This window comes from Gymnodraco acuticeps, unplaced genomic scaffold, assembly GCF_902827175.1.
Source record: "Gymnodraco acuticeps unplaced genomic scaffold, fGymAcu1.1, whole genome shotgun sequence".
NCBI classification, from domain to species: Eukaryota; Metazoa; Chordata; class Actinopteri; order Perciformes; family Bathydraconidae; genus Gymnodraco; species Gymnodraco acuticeps.
The window spans coordinates 1,159,396-1,183,180 of NW_022992351.1; the positions used below are offsets into that span (position 1 = coordinate 1,159,396).

Here is a 23,785-nt window from a genome sequence, read left to right on the forward strand (position 1 = left end):
AGACCCCACAGGTTTTTTTTTTATCACAGCAAACCCAGGGCACATGCACCTCCACTCTCTGCTTTTATCACACCCTGAGCCCAGGCTCTCCCCCCCTAACTGCTGCCAGGAGCACTTGGGTTCAGTGAGCTTTATCCTCCCGATCACTCTCTGAGGAGCGAACCTCTCCTGCTCCATTATCTCTCCTGCGTGTTGACAAAGGTACCGCTGCAGTTTGCTTATGTTCAGAGCAAACTCAGCAAATGTGCTCTCTCTATGTTTAAATATTCAAATGAAACTATTTGGTATGCCACACTCATGACCTACTTCATAGATTCTTTACTATTTTATTTGAATAATTGATGTCCTGAGGCTACAAGTATATTACATGAGAGATTTTTACCCTTTTATTTATTCATTCAACAGTTATACCTTCTTTTCCAGAGGCCTTTCATTACATATTTTCATTTTTTTTTTAAGTTCTAGGGAATAAGACTTCCTTACTCATGTAATTGGTTAATCCAGAATCATTGATGTGGAAGAGTGAGTATATAGAAATCTGGCCTGGCTCCTTTAAATTCCCTCAAGCACACCCAAACCCTCCCTTGGGTTCCCATGGCAACACCGTCCAGGAGCTCAGTATATGGGGCCATTTGATTGTTCCTTGTAAAATAGTGTATAATGTATGGACCTTATTTTAATTCCAGTCTGCCGTTATTGATCTGTCTTTAATGATAGTTAATTAAAGCAATCATATAATTGATAGATTCTCATCTCTGTGTATCACCCTCCTCTGATTCTCTCTCTCTATTCATAAAATCAAGGTGAGGCAAAGTATCCCACACTGATTCGTGTGATGAAGAAAAAAAAGAAGCTGTTCAGTATCAGTGGTCTTTTACAGAGAGGGTTCCTGTTCTTTATCAGGATGCCAGGAGAGCTGCTCTTATCAGTGACTGATGCACTTGTGGTAATAAATGTTGGGACAAACGTATAACTCTAGATTTGTTGTGACATTTATAAGGAAATTGCTTATTTTATTAATGTGCTTGTTTTAAATGAGTTAACTTTGAGTTGAGTTACCAAACTCAATTCAGTTTTGGATCTCTTTTCTTTGAGATCTAATATGGCATGAGTCCAATACATATTGCGGCCATGTTTGACCATGAACATGTAAGTGTTTATCTGGAAGCATCACTTTCATTTTCCTTAACAGAAGTTCAATATAGACATGACTAATATCTTGGGTTTATCTAACGATTTTCCAAAATATCAATTCATCTGCCAGCTATCTTCTTGATTAATGGCTTAGTCTATGAAACATAATTAATTGTGGAAACTCAGTTGCACAGTAGGAGAGTATCTTCAAATCTCTTATCTAAAAGTCGAAAAACAATATATATTACCTTTACAATAAGATGGAAAGAAAACATAATTTCTACTTGAAAATTAATTTTTAATTGACAACTTGTGTGCTATTTTTCATTCCTTTTCATGTTTCTTTAAATGAGATACAATAATTATATCTGATCTTTTTGTTTTCATTTGTTGTGTCGTATAAGGATTTTCTGATTAGTCCACCTTTTCTCAGTTCTATAAATAAATCAAAACAGAATGATTTACATTGAAATTGAAAAACTATATGTTCTTTACCTCCTATAGTTTACCTCCAACTGCAGAGTGAACAGACCTTTATCTGATGTCCTTGTTCAGCAGCAGGCTGTAATTTATTGGCCTCTGCACCCACATCCCCCCGTGACCCATCAGGCCCTGCTTTCATCCTGCATGCACGGTGAACACTGCTGCATGCAGAGCTCCCTGCAGTCATGGTGCAAGAGCTCCCTCTACTGATACATCTGGTACTGCATGGTTATACTGACTCAAAGCTACTAATTTACTGTGATTGCATTCATATCACCTGGTTAAATAAAGGCTACATATTTGTTCCCTTGCATGAGTGACAATTCTGGTGTCACTTCTGATGTAACAGATTATTTTAATGCATGAAAATAGACTACACTTTACTTACAACCAACAATAAAACGTGATGATTAAGGTTGCATAATCTGGATGCTTCAATGCGTGCATCAGAAAACTCTATGTATGTTTATGAGCTATGAAATATTATATATGCATTATAATGCACTTTGATTACCCTCTTATAAACAATGTTACCAATATTTCTGCAGAGAAATGTAATTAACAAAGTCCAGTAATCTCGCAAAAGTAGTTTATTGTGCCTTACTGTTTATATGGCTTTTCTTTGTATGACAAGAGTTGACATAAACAGAGGGTAGACAACACCTTGGCCATGTTGAAAAACAAAAAACATGAAACAACATCATCTCAATGTTCTGCCTGAATTACCATCATTGACATCATGACAGGTTAGCAGAGAGAGAGAGAGAGAGAAAGAGAGAGAGAGAGAGGAGAGAGAGAGGAGAGAGAGAGAGAGAGAGAGAGAGAGAGAGAGAGAGAGAGGAGAGAGAGAGAGAGAGAAGAGAGAGAAAAGGGATGAGGTCATCACAAAAGATCTTCTGTGGGACAGCACCGTGCTGAAGACATTCACACAATGACTCACAACATGTTAAAGCATTCACACACGCACGCACGCAGACATACACACACTGAGGAGACCTGCACATATTCAGAAAATGGGATCTCTCACTGCTACAGAAAGAATGTTCATATTGCTTCAAAGAGAGACAGAAAAAACCCTCTGCGCTGTAAAGCAGCCAAGCTCCCACAGCTGATCGCCTACTGAGACATTTTGGCAATAAAGAAAGGATACATGAGAACTCGTAATCCTCCATAGCTTCTTTAAAAAGAGTTGACGATATACACAAGAAGACAAGATGATATAATGGCTTTTGGGATGAGAAGGCAGTTTGTTTGCATGGAAGCCAGCGCGAGCACCGGCGGGGCAGTGATGATGACCATGATGATTCGTCCCCCTCTGGGAGAGTCACGCTGGCATCCATGCTGTTGCTCAGACTAGTCACCTTCAATGTAATGAGGGGTTGAGCTGATCAAAACAGAGTCAAGAATACACACATAAATATTGCCTTTTTCTAGCTTGCTGAAAGCAGCTAGGGTTTGGTCCTTACTGAAAAGCCCTGAGTCTGATTCCAAAATGTCTTCCATAAAGATTCCTGCTTTTTTTGTCTTGCATATGTTTTTGTTCGTTGTGTTGATGCATGATGTTGCTACTGGATGTTTTTTTCTCCGTGCTGTAAGTGTGCATTCTTCTATTGACATCATTGGGGAGTGCTCTAAGTTTGATTGTATTCTGTGTGTTGATGTTGTCATCAGTTTGGACATGCTAATGGAAATATTGTAAGCTCACAGACAGTTCACTCTCAGTGGACAGGATGTGCCTTTCATTGAATTGAGGCTCACAAAAGTGCTACATATACGGTCTAATGTAAACCTCTGATGATGCCAGGTCGGCGCATCTGCTACAGCTGAGGGTAGAGCCAACGGAGTGTGTGTATGCTTGTGTGTGTGTGTGATATCAGGGTGTGTTAGTGCATGTTTGAATGAGCGTGCTGCTGTGAGGATTGCTGGATCAAGGCTGGTGTCCCTGCCAGTACTCAAACTCATGCTCCAAAGATGACTTTTCCTAACTTTGGCACAAAATTATTTCAGCATTGACAGCACAAGTCGGCTACAATGAGAGCTTAATATAATAATGCCAATTCCCTGATAACAGAAACTGATTAAGTCGCTGCAAAATAACAATAGTCCTCTGGGTTGATTATCATTGACATCCACATTGAGCCATAGTGCCCCCAAAAGCCCCAGCTAAGCATATGTAGCTGATGAGGAAGACCCAGCCAGTTCAGATTACCCTTCTTTCCTTAAGAATATCTTCTCAGGAAAGCTCTTCAAAGAAAACAATGTCTAAAAGGATTCATATATAAAAAACCAAATAACAAACAAAGGCAAAAATATAATGGTATATAGATATGTATGGACTTATTCATAAATTGAAACAAATAAGAAAAGTAAAACTGAAAACAATATTCAAAAGCAATAACCACAAAAACAAAGGTTAGCATACTCGATTTGGTTTTGCCCTGTACTCTTGTTGTCTTTTCAGAAATGTGCTCGTTGTAATCCATTGGAATCAACTGCTCAGTTCTGGTGTCTGGTTTGGCCGTTCCCCTATTCAGATACAAACTACAATAGTGGGAAAAAAACGGCGTTAAGCTTTCTCAAAGAGATTCTGTTCTTATTGTCACGTTAACTTCCCTCTCGGCCAGGAGTTCATATGGTCTACTGTCATCTCTCCTTTGCTTTATTTTCTGTAGTTCAGTTGTCATGGACCATGAGGCCTGAGTTAGAAGTGTCTGTACACATAAGGCTCTGCTGTGCTCCGCTGAGGAGGACACAGTGATGTGCAGTAAGGAGAGACAGGGGGAGGGCCAGCATTTTGTTGAGGTGGAGAGTAGGTGAGGTCGTGTTGTATGTCTCTATGTATGTTTGTGTTTTAACCTGTATGTGCATGTGTATATGTATGAAATGCTTGGTTCACTGCGCCCTCCCAACAAGGCCTTTCCTCGCCCCATCGATGGCATCCAGAACCCCCCAGGGCTCCCCATCACTGTCCGAGCCCCTGTCTCGATCTTCATCGTCATCATTGTCTTCGTCTTCCTCCTCCGGCGATGGCTCGCTGCCGTTCTCTGTGGCCCAGCTGTCGTCCTCATCCTCGACCTCCTGCTTCACCTGGGCGAGCGGTGGAGGTGGTGGTGGCAGAGGAGGGGGGGGCGGGCTCTCTTTGCCCTCTGTTTGGTCTTCAAAAGCCTCTGGGTTCTCCAGCATCTCCCTGATCAGAGGAGGCATTGGCCCTGGGATCTCCATCTTCAGAGTGATGGCTCTCTCTGCACCTGAAACAAAGGGCATGGCGATGGTAGATCATAAGTATCTCGTCTTTAAAACAATGCTCCCCTGCTACAAAGAGGATACAAAATAAACACCAAAAGATTGAATGTGGTATGATTACGTTAGATTCCTTAAATCTTTCTAGGAATAACTCTCTTTAAACTTACCCTTAGTGCTGATGCCCCTGAGGTCGGTGATCTTCATCAGCATGCGGGGGAACATGTGGAGTTTGTTGGGGCGCCGGCGCCGGGCGTAGATCTTCAGAGCTTCAAGTAGAGGCTCTTGTAGCTTATCTACTTTCTGTGGCTCCTCTAGATCCATACGGTCTAACCAAGAGGGCAAACAAATAATATATTTATCAGAAAAGTACATTTTAGTAAAAAAAAATGTAATTCAACATTTTTACAAAATCACAAATCATGTCAAATCAGAGACATGAATGCTGAAACACAGATTTACTAAACCCACTTCCTCTTTATTGATATTTCCACTGTGTATGTGAATGCTGCAGTACCTCCACAGATGAGGCAGATGGCGCTGAGGAGGCCGGTCTCTGTGTCGTCCATCTCCAGGGGTAGAAGCTGGCCAGCGAAGGCAAACACCAGGTCTGTGAGAGGTCCGAAGCCAGCGTTGTGCATCTGGGTCCGGTTCAGAGTCAGGCCATCTGAGAAGGTCATAGTGTCCTGTTCTGGGGTGTAGCGTGTGCAGATTCTCAACATCTGTGAGCAAAACAAAAGGGAAAACAATGTAAGCATTTAGCAAAACATGACATAATGTTGATTTAAGGTTTTCTACAAATATCTTCAGTAGATAAACACATGTACTTGAGCTATATAACTAATCTCACACAGCACAGAATAGAGTAGCGAAGTCACGCCCATCTACTTCCGACCCATGGGACCTTATTTCGGAAAAATTATGTATTGAAGTCAATGGGGAGAGAAAGATCATCTTTCGATCTCGTTTGAATTGTGCCACGAATTACACATATGATGTTTGTCAATCTTACAAAATCATTTCCATGTCAAAAAAGTCACAGTTTGTTGTAAAACTGTTGGAATATAAGACTATGAAAAATACGCAACTAGAAAGACTACAAATCCCAGAATCCCGGTCCCGCATAGTGGCTCTTACGGAACCAACTAACTCCCCTTTTGTGTATGTACAGCTCTCAACACGCCCAGACTTGTAGTGATTTTCACCTGGTTTAATACTTTGCCTCATTCTGAAAGAAATAAGTGAAATGTGCCAACGTGACGGCCGTCTTGGTGTGTGGTGCGAGACGGGAGATGTAGTTCATTGAGCGGTTTCACACAAAAAAAAGTGTTACTTTACATTTTTATTTTTTTTGACTTGCAAAATTATCTTTTAAATTGACAAACATCATATGTATAATTCGTGGCACAATTCAAACGGGATCGAAAGATAATCTTTCTCTCTCCATTGAATTCAATACATACTTTTTTCGAAATAAGGTCCCATGGACGTCCCCCGGAAGGGGAGGGACTTCGCCACTCTATAAGGAGGCTTAGTTGTAAATTCTGCACTACCTGTTTTCACAACCAGAGGCCAGTATTACCTCATGTGTCAAGTTGTATTTGTAAGAAGTGAAGAGGACAAAAGGGAAAAACAAAGACCATAGCTTCTCACCAATATTTCCAGGCAGGCCGACTTCAGTAGAGTGATCTGGTCAGCGATGGTGAGGGTGGTGAAACCCGGCAGACGTTTGGCGAATTCCACAATCTTGATGATGCATTTGGTGGAGAGCTCACTGAACTTGTCCCATAAACCCAGATCCAGCTGGACACGGGTGTCTGAGCTAGAGTTCTGAACACACACAGAACAGTTTGTTGGTACAAAGGTGGTGTGCAACCCTGTTTGCATCAAGGATGAGCGTGTCCGAGCCCCACAACACATTTACATTTTACATCAATCAAGGAGAAAAAAAGCCATTTACATGTTACATCAATCATTCAGAGGCCACACAGATGGCTTAATGGGGAACTGAATTAGTTAAACCACCACTATGTTGGGAAAGCTACGGTAAATGTACATCTTTGCATGCAATCTGGGAGACCTTAGTGACGGCATAGCATGAAGAATGTTGCCACATTGTGTGTGTGTGTGTGTGTGTGTGTGTGTGTGTGTGTGTGTGTGTGTGTGTGTGTGTGTGTGTGTGTGTGTGTGTGTGTGTGTGTGTGTGTGTGTGTGTGTGTGTGTGTGTGTGTGTGTGTGTGTGTGTAACTTACGGTATGGTATTTGCCCAATTGGATAAGTGACGGGAAGGTTTCTTGGTGAGCTTTGCTGACTTTATTGACCAACTCCTCTAGCTCTCCGCTTAGCTCATAGCTCTCTGGAAGCACCAACTCCTCCTTCACATCCTTCTTCTTCTTGTTTCTGTCATTACGCACCGCTTTAAAAAAATAAAAACAAGATGCTACACAGATCAGTTACAGAAAGTTCCTCTTCTCTATCTGTGATCACATGAAAAAACATCCACAGCACTCATGCTCTGTGTCTTTCACCACTGTCAAGGACATTGTGCACGCTAGTGGAAACCAGGGCACGGAAACAGCGGAGGTTTGCTCTTAACAGTATTAACATATTTCCTTTAGCATGGGACGGACACTAGCAATCTCTTTCTTATCACCCGTTCTCTTCCTTGTCCATCTCTCTATCCACTTGACCGGTGCACATGAGCCAGTCTTCCATTCGCTCCCTCCTCTCCCTCCTCCTCCCATACTTTCCTTCCTCTCAGGATATCCAGTAATAGCAGAGGCACAATGTGATCCCGGTCTTAACACACATCCCACACAAACATTACACCCACATACTTGTCCCATGGGCTCTGTGAAGGGCAAGAAACTGCCACTTACACACACAAGGTCAAAGTAAAGAGGTCACAAAGTGGGTGTTGGATTAAACCCACTGCATGAATCCTGGCGCCATTAGTTTTATCAAAACCCCAAATCTTGTTTTGTGCTTGGTTGTCTTTATCAATGAAAGCAGTGTCTGTGCTGGCCGGAGGGGCGAGGTACTGTGGTGAAACATTATTTCGTAAAGTGATTAGTCATATGATTGGTACAGTGCCCAGCCTCGCCCGGATCACCACCCCTGGTAGGCTCATCATCTGCTCGCGTCTCTCTGCTGCATAGTTTCCCAGAGTCTCTGTCGCTGAACATTAATAAATCAATACGTTCACCCTGTGTGACCCAGGGCACATCCATACTTTGGTGGTATGTTTGGAACTGTTTGCCAATGTCTCCAAGGCATTCTGGTATATTATACTATGTCTTGATCTATGTCTGAAATATTTGAAGGCTGCCTTGTGATTTTTTGTGTGAGTAAATATCCATGTTTTGGAAGTGGGTCACTCCAGTGTTGGAGGGCTCACCTTCCTTGGACATGCCGACCTCAAAGCACTTCTGCAGCCTGCAGTACTGGCAGCGGTTGCGAGTGACCTTGTTAATCTGACAGTTCTTGTCTCGGTGGCAGGTGTACACCATGTTCTTCTGGATACTGCGACGAAAGAAACCCTGAAGCACCAGGAAGAGAGACACAAAAGGGGAGAGGGCAAAGAAAGCATGTTTTAGTCAAGTCATCAAATGTAGGATGTGACTTTTAGTTTGTCTTTCATAATCAATCTTCTTTCCTCTTTTTTTACAAGCTTGAATCAAGAAGAGAAAAGCATAATATTTTAACTCTTTGCGTTATTATGATTAGACCTGTTCACTTTATTGATTCCATTTTTCATACTACGATCTAACCCATGTTGTAGAAGTAGCTTGCCTATTAGGCTCCTTTATTCTCACCTTAAAGAAAAGGCAGGTAACTAAAAGTGATTGAAACCCAGCATTTTCCCCCCAAATGTATGATATGAATTCAGACAATGCAGAACTCAAAATGCTATGGCAGGTTCTTCTCACCTTGCAGCCCTCACAGGAGCTGACCCCGTAGTGGTACCCCGAGGACTTGTCCTGGCACACAAAGCAGGGCTTGTAGACACGAGGTGGGGGAGGTGGAGATGGAGAACTGGGTAACATCTCCTCTGAGCTGGTGCTCTGGGTCTCCACCGCTGTTGGAGAAGAAAAAAAAGATAGCGGAGCACATGAGCACATGATTTGTCACAAATCATTGTCCTACGGCTAGTCAGAAATGTCAAATGTCAAAACATGTAGCAGATGCGGGTAATCGAGACTTTTCAACTGTATTCAAACAGGACATGACAGCTCACAGCATTTGATTCTTCCATTTGAGTTGTGAGGCCAGCAGGAAATGCTGAGTATTGGTTGTGTTCAGTTTTCCTGGAGGTGGATTTAGATTTCTTTAGCTTTTCTCTCTGTGGGACAGAACTGATTACATAAGCGGTGAATAGATTATGAACAACACACAACTGTTTCTGCTTGCAGGCAGCAATTACCAGGAGCAGCATTCAGGTGACTGTTTGGTTAGATTATTGTTTCGTGTGACACAGACAAACAAAGGACGTATGACTGCCTGACAGCAGAGACAAAACTGATTTTTACAGCAGCAGCTCCTGATTGACAGCTTGTCTGATAAGGCCGGGTTACAGAATGAGCTGCTGCCAAGAGTCCAAGCTGGCTCTTCCTCATTCCACAGACTGACGGAAGCTCATGATGACATCTTGTACGCACAGTAGACAAATGTCAAACACACATGCGTGCAAAGCCCTCCTTCTACCTATCAAACTGGAACTGTGATGTCAGCGCAAACTTGAGTCACATGCTTGCTATGGTACATTAAACTTCACTTTATTCCTAACAGGAACACAAACAGGCTCTTTTGGACATTTAAGTGTGCTGTGTATGGATTCCATACTTCCCCTGAGAAACATAAGCTGCAGCACACACAGGACCAGACCCCTGGTCACACATGCTAGCCTGCAAAAGCTCACAGACACACATGTTGCTCGAGGTAAGTATGGAATCCATACGCTGCACACTTGAACATCCACTTACCCAACAGCACCTCTTTCAACTTTCACCCTTAGTTACCCTCAAACTTCAACCCCCAACTCTGCATCCCAGCACCCCCTGACACACAAACCCTATTTTTCTCTTGTTTCCTGGCCCTAAATTCCTCAGTGCAGCCCTGCCAGGTTTTAATAGAGGCCTATGCTCGTAAGGCGGCCTATAAAGGCGGTCCCATGGCTGGACTGGAGGCCCCAGCCCGGCTGGCCTACACTTTATTGGGACTCGGTCACCTTGGGCAGCTATTCACACCACCAGCTGTAGCTCCCAGCCCGTAAAAAAAAGCCAATCATAAAAAAAAAAACAGGGAGGCTCTAAAATTCTAACTTTTACTACCCCCACCTCCCCCCAGCACCTTCAATGGAAAGCACAGAGGGCTAGCCTAAACTTAACCTACACCCCTCCTCCTCCCCTCTCTCACACCCAAGGCTGAGGCAAAAACCACCAGCTTGGCTTTTTACAAGAGAGGGGAAACTTCAAAAAGAAGAAGAAGAAAAAATAGGGGGCATATAAAAAAGAGGCATTTGATAAAAAACAGAGAAAGGGGCAGAGGGGGAAAGGGGGGGGGAGGGGGACACAGTTGCTCTTGAGGGCAAGTCTTGTTCAAGACCAAGATGACCATTACTGCCATTTCCTTCTACAGCTGCTGCGACTGCCCAGCTACGGCATTTTTCATTTGTTGCCTGCTGCTCAAACATCTGTTTTTCATATGCATTTTTATATTTAACTATTCAGAATCCACATTCAAATTCCTGCTTTGAAAGCCTAACTTTGCTGGAGGCAAAGATGTTTTCCATTCGTTTTTTAGGAGCGATCTCAAAGCCAAATGTGCAAATCAATCTGAAACCTGAAGTTTACACCCGCTGAATGTTTCTACAGCAGTTCTCATATCTTCCTGGCCAGAATGTAACAAAGCAGCAGGGTCAGTGGGAGAGCAGAAACCCTCTGAACGTGCCATGAACCTCTGTGTTTATGCAATAATAACAGCGGCAAATGAGGCTCCAGAGCAAGCGCTGACAACCCCTTAGAAAAGGACAAACCATATGTGGCGTCAAGTAACCAACACTGACTGACACCGTCTAAATGGAGGAAGAAAGCTCGCCAAAGAGAGAATGGCCATCCCGAAGAAAACTCGGACAGCGGTGAGAGAGAAAATACATCAGGCTCCATCAACACGTTGAACCTGGTTCCTGCCAGAGAACATGACTCCTGTACCCGCCTCCCAGACCTCACCTCTTTCAGCCCGCTCCGTCCAAATCCCCCGCACCCCAGGGCGCCAGAGTGAGAGGGCCCATTCAGGCAGCCCCTTTCCCTAGTCTCCTCAACTCAGCTCATCACTGTTTAGAAAACAAAGCCCTGTGAAATGAGAGGCCCTCCTTATCAGTGCTCCGAGGCCTGGGGCACCATTTGCATGACAATCCGCCGGCCAAGGCCTGTGAGCCGATGACGGACAGATGAGAGGAGAGGAGTGGGATAGGTGGGTGGCTGCTGTTGTTGGGGGAGGAGAAAAGGAGAAGAGAGGCAACAAGGAGGGATAGTTGGGTTACCAGTAGCCACTGTTCGTTTCCTGCCCAGTATCAGTTTACTCCCTAATCCCCTTCTCTCAATGCTCTCTGTACACAAGTGGCCCAGCTGCACTGACCAGGCATAATCCCCCGGTCATATACACACGGATACTATTCAATGGCTACAAACTAGCAAACACACTCACATAACAATCTGCCCTCCCCTACATTACACTAAAGTGCTTCAGCGTGAGTGGGATGTGCAGTACATCATTCTCCACAACCTCATTAGATCTGAAATGTTACTGCACACGACAGAAATAGCTGTTTAGCTGAAGGTGACTTCAACTAGGTCAATTACATTTAATTCTAGGTCAGGTCAACTGGGCCAATTGACGTCCCTTTAGGTTCAACAGATACAGTACAATAAGAGAGAAAAAGAGTGAATAGGAAGAGATTATAAAAATAAAACACTAAAGCTGCCTGTTGTTCACTCAACTGGAAAAGGGAGTGTTCCTAATGTATGTGAGTAAAGGCCGTGACTATGTAGCTCGTGTTTTGTGTTGCAACACACTCCTTTTAACTGAGCAGCATATGACATTCTGGCAGGGTAACAAGTATTCTTTCACAATAGGCCTGCAGAATTTGTCTACGTGACTCGAGTGTGATTGAATCTTTAGAAGGACACTGTTCCAGAAGTCTAGTCTTAACATGTGGCAGTGAATGCACAGGCTGTGTGAGGACAGTGTGTGTTCAATATAGTACGTAAGGCTGAGACATTTCTGTGTTCATGTTGTGTGTGTAACTCCAGCCAGTGCCGCTTGGCCACTCTCTGAAGCCTCAATTTGATTTGCAAATTCAGGACTGTTCATGGTAGTTTGTATATTGAGCCTTACCCCATTAAAATATCTTCTTGTCTGCGTTTGTGTGCGTATTTTTTTTCCTGTTCATGTTAAGCTGCAAGCAGGGGCATGTGGGGCCTTTGTCTGTGTCTCTACCTTCATTAAACAGCCTGTAAAGCTTGCGTGTTCTTGTCAAATGCACTGAGCAGTAAAAGAGTGTGTGAGACTTGGAGGCAGTGTGTGAGAGAGGGGCACACAGTAGGCCTCACTGTGAAAAGAGGGGTGGGCACTGGGGCAGAAAGCAGGGGCAGAAGGGGAGCAGATTGAGAAAGGATGGTGAACAGTGGGCTGGAAGACTTGCTGGCACACTAGGAGGGGCCTTGGGGGGGTGCCTTTGGCCCTCTACCCCATGGCAGAGGCTGCAGCACTACAGGGAGCTGACTGAGTGACCAGCAACACACCGAAAGCTTTCTGTGAAGAACTGGGTTTCATGAAAGAGGAAAAGAAAGTACCACACCCTTGACAGTATTGCCAGCATGTTTCACTCTCCTTCTCTGTTTCTCTGCCCACGTCTTCCTCTGAGGCTTCTGTTACAAGGTCCCACACAACACGCTCGTTTCCTTCCTCTTGTCAGTACCAGTCTTTCCGGAGGATCTCCGTCACTGCTTTTGTGGCCACTTCTCGAAGTCCCTCGCTACTTCACCTTTCTTACGTATGCTGTAATTCCCCACAGGACGAGTGATACTGCTGCTCTGTTCAAGCACTGTTGCACACAGTTGAGTCACCTGCTTTTAGGTGGGAGGTCTATCAAGTCCCCATTGTGTTGAGTTACACAAGCACTCACAATGTAACCTGCCTACTACGGAGAAAGAAATGGTTTATATGGTGGGGAAGTCGAAAGCTGGGAGGAATGTGTGTGTGTGTGTGTGTGTGTGTGTGTGTGTGTGTGTGTGTGTGTGTGTGTTGACAAGGAGGGGGGATGCTTTCATTAAAAGGTGCTGAGCAGTAGCAACGCCTTTCAACAGCTGTCAGAAAGCTCATTACCTGGGCTCCTACAGACACACACACATTCACTCACACGCCTGTAAAGAGGCCCCGCTAAGCTGCCTTTAAAACAAGGTCTATGATAAAACTTGGCTGCCGACCAGGAGATTGCTCAGGTTTGAGCGGTGAAAACACAGGAGTAGTGAGAAACCAGACACACACACACACACACACACACACACACAACCCTCCAGGAATTGACACCTTTCTGTCAGAACCAGCAGAAAGCCATGAAACACAGAGAGAGATGGACACATGTGAACGCACATGCTGCAAACATATGATCCCAGGCCTGAGGGATATGTTGAGTAGAACATTTTGGCATGTGTTCATAGCTGCCACGAGTTCTAATGAAGAAAACTCTGGACTTTTGAGGGTGACACAACGTGACATGTCGCACAAACTCTTGCCAACACACACTTCGCACTTCTTCATCTATAGTTCCCCCCCGAAGAAAGCGTACAAACAGAGCAGAGCAGGAAAGGCAGCAGGTGGGATAAGCCTGTATCCTCAGGGCACATTTTAAAAAGTGGAATTACCCTTGCAGTCTGGTGGCGCTCTCAAAACACCCTTTCTTCTTTACAGCACCTCATAAAGGGCCTTTTGATATTTTCTTGATGGAGTTGGCCAAGCTAACATTTGGCAGCAAGCACCCCCCTTTTCCTGCACCACACAACCCTGTCAAGACACACACAAGTTGGCTTCAAACACACAAGCTTGCCCACCACGCTGCCTGTCCCCCATGAACCCGACAAAAAAAAGGTTTCCTTCAAATGTCCTTGGAAGAATCCTGAGGAAGGAGCTTTTAAACAGAGAGGGGAAGTTAAAGGAAACATATTTTCAATGAAGAGATTTTAAATGGTGGCCCTTTTATGGCTAGTGCAGACAAAATCTGACAGTCAAGTGCAGATCTGTGGAATAAATGTGCCCCCTCATCCCTGTGGTGAGCTCCAGCTGACTCTTCATCTGCCCACCAGAAGACAGAGAGAAACACAGCTCTCCTCCGCTGACTGCAGAGTGAACCCAAAACCTGGCAATCTGGCGAGGGCCTGGGCGGCCATTGATCATGTCAGGAAGACAGAACAACTCACGGGCAGGCGAGGAAGCAGACAGAGAGCGGAGGCAGGCAGACAGCCGAGGTGAGGAGAGAAGAGTCATCGAGGCAAACCCTGAGTCCTTTGATCCTCAGGTTGTTTCTCGTCCTCCCAGACTTCCTCTCACCATCTGTAGCCCTAGCTCTCACCTGTCTCTGGCAAGGCCACTAGCGCTCGTTCAATTGCTATTGCTTCCTCCCCACAACAATAGAAACCTACAAAAGTAGAAGTAGCCCAGCCCCAGCTGCAGCCTTACTCTGTCAGAGGAAGTGAGGGGAAAGGAGGATAACGTAAACAACAACAGTAGTATTCACTCCAGCTCATTGGGGAAGCACCGCAGACCAGAGTGTAAAAAAGCAAACCTCTTATTGGAAGGAACAAGCACACCCACAAGTAGTAGCACACAGTTCATTCCCACTCAATATGTAAACGCACAAGCATCTGCACACACTATGCTACGCGTTTCCCTTTGCTGTATTCCTCGGCCTAGCCGTCTGTCTAACGTTACAATGTAACTATTTTGAATTTACAGCAACAATTTTCCTTTATATTTTGACTTCAAAGGCAGCACTATGAGAGACTGGCTCAACAAAGAAAATGAGTGTGGCTTCCTGAGAACTGAATTATCACAGTGCGAAAGGATGTGGTGATATTTGTAACACTGCAACACTGGCACACTCCCTTCAACAGGTACAAATTCCCCTAAACTGGCACAAACTCACAGTCATACCAGCGCTGAGAAACTTCTGCTTTTAGTGTTTCATGGAGCAATCATGCATATCAGAGTTTTTCACTTTTGCCTGGCAACCGACCACTAACAGGTTGCCCAACTCTGCTTCTAGGAGGCTGGGTACTGACAAGAAATGTAGATTAGGGGCCTAGAATGATTCATTTGCTTCTCTGTCGGTCTCGTGATGTGTTGGAAGTTCCATTTATATATATTAAACAATGTGTCATATTTTTACATTTACACTATCACCTGTTAGAGGATACAAATATGTCACTTAGAGAGCAAGCAATGCGCATTCAGCCCAAAGCAGAAGAGCACCCTGAACTCATTCAGCATTCCAAAACAAGGCATAAATCATCCCTAGCAGCCCCCAACTCCTCAGCCGGATTGCTTCCTGTCTAACTGGCTGGCTGGCTGGCTGGCTGGCTGGTTCTCTCTCAGTTTTTTCTGGCAAATGTGAGGTGCTCTAACAGTGGAGAAGGAGCTGATACATCCAAGCCTACTGACAGGAGGACTACAGCTGACTCTCATTCAATCACAGGACATGCTACGGTGAAGACAGGGACATACTATCTGCTAATGAGAAAAGAGCTTTGGTTTCATGCATACTGTGTGTGTGTGGCGTGTAGGGAGAATTCATTGAAAAAGTGGGTGTTTACACACATTTCAGTAACCTGGTGATTGTGAGTTTTCTGAAGTAACCTGATTTATTTTCGTTTACAAAAAAATGACTTAATTTCCTTCATTTGTAGTGAAGGGAAAACTGATTTCATAGCCGTGTTCACATAGGTTTGTAACAGGGTGCCCACAGCAAAGAGTCAGCATCAGGAAAGTATCGCTGTGATTGCAAAGCTATGGAATAAAAGAAAGGTCATTACTGCAGCTGTTTATTCCTTTATCCGACATACATACATACAACATCTGGCTGAAAACAGAAAGCAGTATACAGAAGTCAGTTTCCAAAGGTGTACAGTAAAATGAGAAAGTGTGGTCTGAGTCTTGGTTCAAAAATATGGCCATAAGTTAGATTGAAATCTGATAACTGACCAGCTGTATGTAAGGTTTTCAAGATGTGAACAACTTCTCCTGTTTCCTGTCTTAACCTGATTTTCCAATAACCTGGTTTTATGTGCGCGTGTAAACATGCTCAGTGAGTAAACACAGAGACACACACAAACACAGACACACATGCACACAGGGGCCTCTGTGAAGTTCTTCATGGACATTTATGTTTTCCCTTTTAAAACTGTCTAACATTGCACCTGTTCCCTTTCAGTGATCACAAAATATACACACAAACAAATGGATTAACGGAAGTATATACAAATGAACTGATGTACATATTTCAGGAAGAGTGGACATGGCAGTTGCACACATTGGCAGAATTTGACTAATGTCCAAGTGAAAACAACACCAGCGGGAGTCCGCCCCCCTCCCCCTCCCTCGGACAACTTCTCTTCCATCACTCTCCACCCCTGAGCCCAGATAATAGCTGCACTTCACCAGCCGCCCACCACTCCCTGCCAAACACTGTCGGCTGCGTAAACAGAGCCCATTCACACATACACACAGGGAGGACAGTCGGGCTCGTCTGGGTTTCTAGTCCCGGCTTGCCTGTCCGAGCCCTCCGCTTCTCATAACAGTCAGCCCCTAGCAACCCTCGAGCCAAGCCGTCAGTCAATAACATGGTGGTACCAGAACTGCTATCTTCACACTCAACTCACACATGGCCCTGAGCTGACATACACACACTCCTATATATACGATACACAAACACACATGGGCAACCGTACATTGCGTGCTCACCGGTGGAATAAACTCTCACAGGTGCATGCACGAGTACAACACGCACACACAAACGCCAAGGTGCGCACACATAAATACACTACCTGCCAAAAGCCCACAACTTTATATAAGGGAAAATGTGCCTGGCAGGCGAAGAACTGTTCTCAGTAAACAGTTACAATAGTAGCAGTCAGACATGAGTGTTAGGGCGGGCAGCCACAATACCCCTGTCACCAGAGAACTATTGTGAGAGGACTTACGAAATTCCATTTGTATACACTGCTTATGAAACAAATGGTTCATCTTGTTATGAGTAAGCACTCTTGTGAAATACCTACTACAAATCTCAAAGATGGACAGAAAGTCTGAGGTGACAGATTCAGCCGCCACATGGTGTTAGGTGAGTTTTATTTACAGTGGTGTGACTGACGCTGCTGAGGGGCTATAAACTGCTATTAGAGCAGAGCTGGATTCCAACACAGGCCTGTGGAATCACAGGCACATTGTCCGTCTCTGGATTTGACACAGCAGTCTGGGTGCCCAACGCCAGCCAAACAGGCACGCAAACACTACATACATTGACATATAGGAATTCACATACAGACTCCACACTCGCAAGCGCAGGCTGACATGCTCATATTTATGTACAAGCAAAACCACACATGAAAAGGGGGCTTGTGGAAATAACTTTAAGCAACTGCAGGGATTCAAATTGTTTATTTATAGGCGGCACTGCCTGTTAATGGGCTTGGCTCTTACTGCAGAGCTGAGACAGATCTGTTAGCAGGGAGGTGTGATACTGCAGCACAACTCGTCCCTGTAGTGAAAATGGCTCCATGCTATGAAAATGTTTTCCAAGGTATAATGTAATACAATAAGGTAAATATCTTACAACTATTATATGGTTAGAATTAACTTCATTTTCATTTCATATTCAGAATTCAAGTATGAATAACTACACCTGTCCTCATTGCCAATTTTTATTATCAGTAGTAATTATTATACCTAATTGTTATATTCCTGTAAAACAAGATGCTGCCTGAGTTACTGCAAACTCAATTATTAAGATATAAAGTATACACAGACACAAACAAACACACTTTTTATTCTCTAAAGATGTGCATTGTTTTGTAATTTATTGTATGTATGTAACCTGATTTTATCTGGGTAAATAAAAGGTAAATAAAATAAATAACAAGATTCATACATATCAGCTTTCGCATACACATGTATGCATAACAATTCCTAGAGAGTAATGCATCTTTTCCCAGTAAGCAGCTTAACAAAATAGGGCTTCTCATCCATGAACTGCACTCTTGAATGAAGTGCGTTTTCGATTACAGTTTGGAATTAGAGAACAGAAAAGGTTATTCTCATATTTTCAAACAGCTCATTTAGTTGCATTGGCATAATTGTTTTTAGAGACAAGTGAAGGCCCTTCCCTCAGTCGTATCAATTACGATTCACTGACCTTGGACCAGCTGACTACTTAAGCCTTTTAACTTCAGCACATTCATTTGACATTATCTTGAAAGGATCAACAAGGTTTATGTATATATAACAGCACTGACAAGTCCTCATTAGAACTGCAACCGTGGTGCTATAAGTCTCCTTCATATTCTCACACACACACACACACACACACACACACACACACACACACACACACACACACACACACACACACACACACACACACACACACACACACACACACACACACACACACACACACACACACACACACACACACACCACACACACCACACACACATCACACACACACACACACCACACACAAACCACACACACACACACACACACACACACACACACTACATAAGATACCACTATCTATTCCCAGTCCTGCCCCCTCAGGCCTTCTAATCTTTTAATTGAATCTTTTGTAATTATAATGAAATAACTGCGGACTTCCATCAGAGAGAAAATGATCGGGGGCCAGAATGTGCCAGCGGTCACAGGAAGCTCTTACTTCTCTGCCTTTGCTGCCGAGATACCCCCATTTTCAATTAGCCCCTCAATTCACATTTGAACAGCACATTAAGGGAAAACAAAGAGGCGTGTGTCTGTGTGTGTGTGTGTGTGTGTGTGTGTGTGTGGGGGGGTGATTGCCAAGTGATTGATCACTCGAGCAATCTCTCAGTATGATGTAACCCTCTTGTATGTATCACTTGCAACATCACAATTAATATCCAAACAGTGATCAAAGAGATTGAAAATAAGAGTGTATTTTGGTGAGAAAAACACACTTCTCCTTCTTCTGACCCTGGAGAACTGCTAAGCGTAATTGCCTCATTCTTCTACGTAAATGAACATTGACAGAGGGGGGATCGGTCTGCATAGGCTCTCTGAAATGGCTTCCCTGACAGTTGACTAATTCAGTTCTCATTGACGTATGACTAAATCAGTGTCCATTATCCTTACGCGCAGGGCAGCTCAGATGTAGTACCAGCTCCGTGGTATAAGGCACTTAAGAGCATTACACAAGCAAAGCTGGTTGAAAGGGTCTCCTTTTCAGCAAGCTGACAAGGCCGCCCGCCACACATGGTGTAGATCTGACATTGGCCAGGCCGTAGCCTCTCACTAACCTCTGACATTGAGCTCTCCCACTGGTGAACAAAAAAACAGGAAAACTGACCACACACTTTCAAGTCCTCTGACTGTCCCGGGCTAATGGCCAACAACAGTGACACTTATCACCACAGGAGATTTACTGCCACGACAATAGGATGTACTCATTTGGTGGAAGATTTAGGGACACACACATTTTCCACACATTTCTTAAGAAATAGTGTCCGTTTTGATTTATTTTACAAACATTCATGCTTTCACGGAATTCCCCTCCAACACACATTTTCCCACACTATTGAACTATTGTTTCAGAGATTAAAAGGCGTAGCTTGACCACAGTAATTCATTGTTGAGTATCATGCCAGAGCCAGGTGACTATTTATTAACCCTGTGGTTATTTTGGTGTGCAGAGTGCATGCTTGTGTTAGCGCGTCTTTAGAAGCGAGACAGGTCCCTCTGTTGTGCAGCTGGGGCGGCTTAATGAGATATCAGACTCAAACATCAATTCATCAGCCTCATTGATGAGGACAATGAGGGGCAACTGCTTCTGCAAAGAGAGGCATTATGGCTCCTCATGTGGGGATAGGGCTGCCTTGTTTACAAAGGTTATTGGGCACAGAGGGCTTGAAACAGTACACCACACCAGCCTCCACTTTGCTCTGCTCTGTTAGTCTCAGCTCCCATACCCTCGGGGCAGCTTCTCTGGACTTTTTTTAGCTCTTTGATTTTTTTGAAACAAAGAGCCAATGGAAAATGTTCTTCTGGAATCTGGAGGCCTAATTTTCTAAATGTGTGTGAATGGGCTAAAAGGAGAGGCCATAGAAGTGTGATTGATTAAATAAACAAATCTCATCTTGTTATCATCAGGGCTTCCCTAGCTAACAGAGCTGAGCAGGCTGGAGTCCCCCCTGGCCTCGGCCTCCAATGACAGGGCATCTGTCTTCATTAAAGCTCAGCCAGTGTGCATGACAGCCACTGAAACGCTGGTGTCTTCACGATTAATGAAGACAGATGACTCCCCCCAAGAGGCAGCGAAAAGGAACAAAAAGCAGGATGACGAACACACAGGAAAATACCAAACAAAAAATTCAGAACTAAATTCAAAAGTCTTTCCAAAAACAACAACACAGTCGTGCTGTTATTCCCACTGCTCTATCTCTTCTTGTGTTCTTGATTGTTTTTCCACTGTCATCTCTGGCTTGACTCTCTCCACACTTCTCCCACCATACCATGCATACACACCCCCACTCCTTTTCTACTCTCACACGCTCTCTCACAACAGTTGCGGCCCCCTGTAAGTGTATGGAAATGGACCCCAGTTTTGTCTGTCCGGAGACAGGCCTGTTGTTAGATTCAGAGACTTGTCTAAAGTCAGAGGCGGAAGCAGAGCCAGGGAAAATGAGAGTCTGACAGAGGAAACTGGAGAAAGAAAAGCTTGCTAGAATATCCCTCTGCTTATTTAGACTACATTTCTAATTTATTCATTTATACTTTAAATAATTCATCTACTTATTAATTCATGGCTCCAGAGGAATATCATTATCCATCTTGTATCCAGAAGCATAAACAATTCTCTGGCCTATGAGGACTGCGGCAGGCTGAACAAAACTTTCAACATATGTATTATTAAACAGGAAATATTTGCCAATAACTTTCTGTGAGAAATGAATAGGAAACCAAACTTTGAAGTGTCAAAGATGAAAAGATGAGCCAAACCTGTTTGTGTATTCAAAACGTCAGCGTTTTCTCTTCCTGTCACACACACATAACTCTTTTACTCTTTCATCTGGGTACACTCATAGTTTTGTTTTTAGTATACAGCACCTGGCAAGGTCAAACCTCAGGTGGCTTCACATTGTCATTGAAACTTGACTCCATATGCTTTAACCCAGAAGTCACACACATACACACACCTACATACAAGTACACAAACACACACACACACACACACACAGTGCATATCATATCATAGCAGAGTTTCTTTCAGATGGCTGAGCAGCTCAAACTGGCTTTGGGCTGTGTGTGTGTGTGTGTGTGTGTGTGTGTGTGTGTGTGTGTGTGTGTGTGTGTGTGTGTGTGTGTGTGTTGCGGGGGGGGCTTGAGGAGGAGAGGAGAGGAGACTGTCTGTCCCAGTCTTTTCCTGTGCTGCTCTGTAGCCCCTGACAGCAGCCCCCCTTGGTTGAGCCCTGAGGGGTAAGCAAGCCAGCAATAAGGCAGAGAGAGAGAGGAAGAGTGTGTGTGTGTGTGTGTGTGTGTGTGTGTGTGTGTGTGTGTGTGTGTGTGTGTGTGTGTGTGTGTGTGTGTGTGTGTGTGTGTGTGTGTGTGTGTGAGTGAGAAAGAGAGAGGGAAAGACAGATAAAGAAAGACGTGACGGTGTCATACAAGAAATCCAAACAGGATGCCACTTACACTGAACACTGGCACTGCCCGTCCAGGCGAAGGGGTCCAGCCCGGTAAAGAAGGGGCTTGCCTTCCGCAGCATGCATGCACCGCGGCTGGTGACATCATAGAGCTGACGGGGACCCATTCCCAGAGCCTCCATACAGTCAAACATGGCACCCCCCCCCCCCGCCCTCAGCAAAAATCACTAAGAGCCCTCAGTCCTGCCTGCGTCCTGCCCTGCTTCCAGCGCTCACGTCACTCGCTGAGGCAGTGACAACAACAAACAGCAGCAGCAACAGCTAGCCGGATCTGCTACCTTCCCTTCCCTGCCTCCACTTATCTCTGGCTGTCACTCTCTCTGCTGCCCTTTCCTGCCGATGCTGGAGTTTCCCCTCTCTCCCTCTCAGCTGGAATGCAGATCTGGTTCCTGCCTGGCTGAGCTGAGCGTTACTCTGACTCTCTCTCTCTGACTCTCTCTTCTCCCCCTGCCCTTGGGTGAGCTGCTCCCTGTGTGCTGTAACAGACCTAAATAACAGCCTCTCACAGCTCTCGCTGAGCCCCAGACACGGCGGAGCGAACCAACTGCCTCGGCATGACGCTCTGAAAGGGGGTGGAGAGAGAGTGAGAGAGAGAATGCCAGAGAGGGAGGGCCAGAGAGAGGGACCCAGGAGGCGGTGGGGGGAGCAGGGAGGGAGAGGGAGGAGAGGGGGCCGGCCAGCGGAGCCTGCACTAGAGAAAGAACTGATCTGGTTAGAGGACAAAACTCTATTGCTATTCTTCTTTTGCTTTTTTTGTCCATGCTGCTTTTGTGTTTCATATTTCAGCACAGAATGCAAACAAACACGGTCCCCCTCCCCTCGTGTCCCATTCAGATCTGGTCCCTGTCTCTGTCTCTCTTTCCATCGCACCTCCCCCAATTCCCCTGCAGTAAATATGAGCCCCCTCCCCTGAGCCCCCGTCTCTAATCATAACCATATTAAAGTCCAGCCACTGGCCGGGTGAGTATGTGTGTGTGTGAGAAAGAGAGCCGGAGAGAGAGAGCGAGACAGAACATTGTGTCGTGGTTGAACCCAGAAACCAGATGCCAGGGTAAATCCCTCCTCCTCTCGCTCTGTCTGTTTGAGGGAACAGAGGATGGGAAGTACGCTCCGTCTCTCCCCCTGGAAGTGCTTTAACAGTGATGAATGAGGACTGCCTTGCTCAATCCCCGCAGTGCATTTACAGAGACAAATACCCCCAATATACAAACACACCATGTGCTGGACACACTTCTCACAGGTTCTCTTGACCTTGTTTGTGATAAATCTCTGAGCAACCATCATGAGGAAATACAGATGCAACGATTCAGATGTGATGTTGTTGTGTAAGTATTCATTTTAATGTGCCCCCTTAATGTATCATTGAGCCAGAAAATGTGCCCTTCCACATTTAGCCCTTCTTTAACACAGGCTGTTCTTTGTATATCGAAAATAATTCAATTTAAAACATAGCAGTGGCAGTAAATCAAAGTAAATCAATAGGCGGTCTGCGGTCAATAAAAAAGCCTGCCACTGGTCCTAACTGTTGCTCAGCAGACGGATAGACTCTGGCCGGGCTAAAGCAAACAGCTTGATACAATGGGAGATGTATGATAATAGAATGGCTTTGGTTTGTGTGCCTCCCACATTCATCTCCCCCCTGTCAGGCAAGTACAAGTGGTACAGCCCAGCAGGCAAAAAAGACAACATTTCCTGTCAATCTGTGCTGCTGGCTACGCTCTCCATAAACACACACTGCCCTCCCTCCTCCTCGTCCGTCTCACACTTCACTCTTTTTCCTGTCTCATGAAAAAAACTGTGCCTTCACATTTCGGGCTATTTTGAAGGATTTTGATCAAAATGTTTATTAACCTTTAAGCTTTTGCTTCGGTTGGGATCTTGTGTTTATTTTGTTAGGCTGGCACACTCATACACACATTCAG

General features: G+C 44.7%; 1 protein-coding gene across 5 annotated transcripts in view; it reads right to left on the reverse strand.

Moving 5' to 3' along the window:
- Positions 1 to 2,189: 2,189 nt before the first annotated feature.
- rarga (retinoic acid receptor gamma a) overlaps positions 2,190 to 23,785 on the reverse strand; it is a 38,472-nt gene continuing 16,876 nt past the window's right edge. Inside the window, exons 1-8 of one of the 5 annotated variants that reach the window (XM_034208975.1) lie at positions 21,853 to 22,447; positions 8,787 to 8,935; positions 8,255 to 8,396; positions 7,110 to 7,297; positions 6,511 to 6,687; positions 5,375 to 5,579; positions 5,028 to 5,186; positions 2,190 to 4,865 (exon numbers count right to left, since the gene is read on the reverse strand). In XM_034208975.1, the coding sequence (XP_034064866.1) occupies positions 4,510 to 4,865; positions 5,028 to 5,186; positions 5,375 to 5,579; positions 6,511 to 6,687; positions 7,110 to 7,297; positions 8,255 to 8,396; positions 8,787 to 8,935; positions 21,853 to 21,997 (1,521 nt within the window). In that variant the 5' untranslated portion in view covers positions 21,998 to 22,447 and the 3' untranslated portion in view covers positions 2,190 to 4,509. Of the gene's footprint in view, positions 4,866 to 5,027; positions 5,187 to 5,374; positions 5,580 to 6,510; positions 6,688 to 7,109; positions 7,298 to 8,254; positions 8,397 to 8,786; positions 8,936 to 11,084; positions 11,104 to 21,852; positions 22,448 to 23,785 lie in introns of those variants that run through there. The other 4 variants (XM_034208976.1, XM_034208977.1, XM_034208973.1 and 1 more) reach the window with 4 other exon arrangements.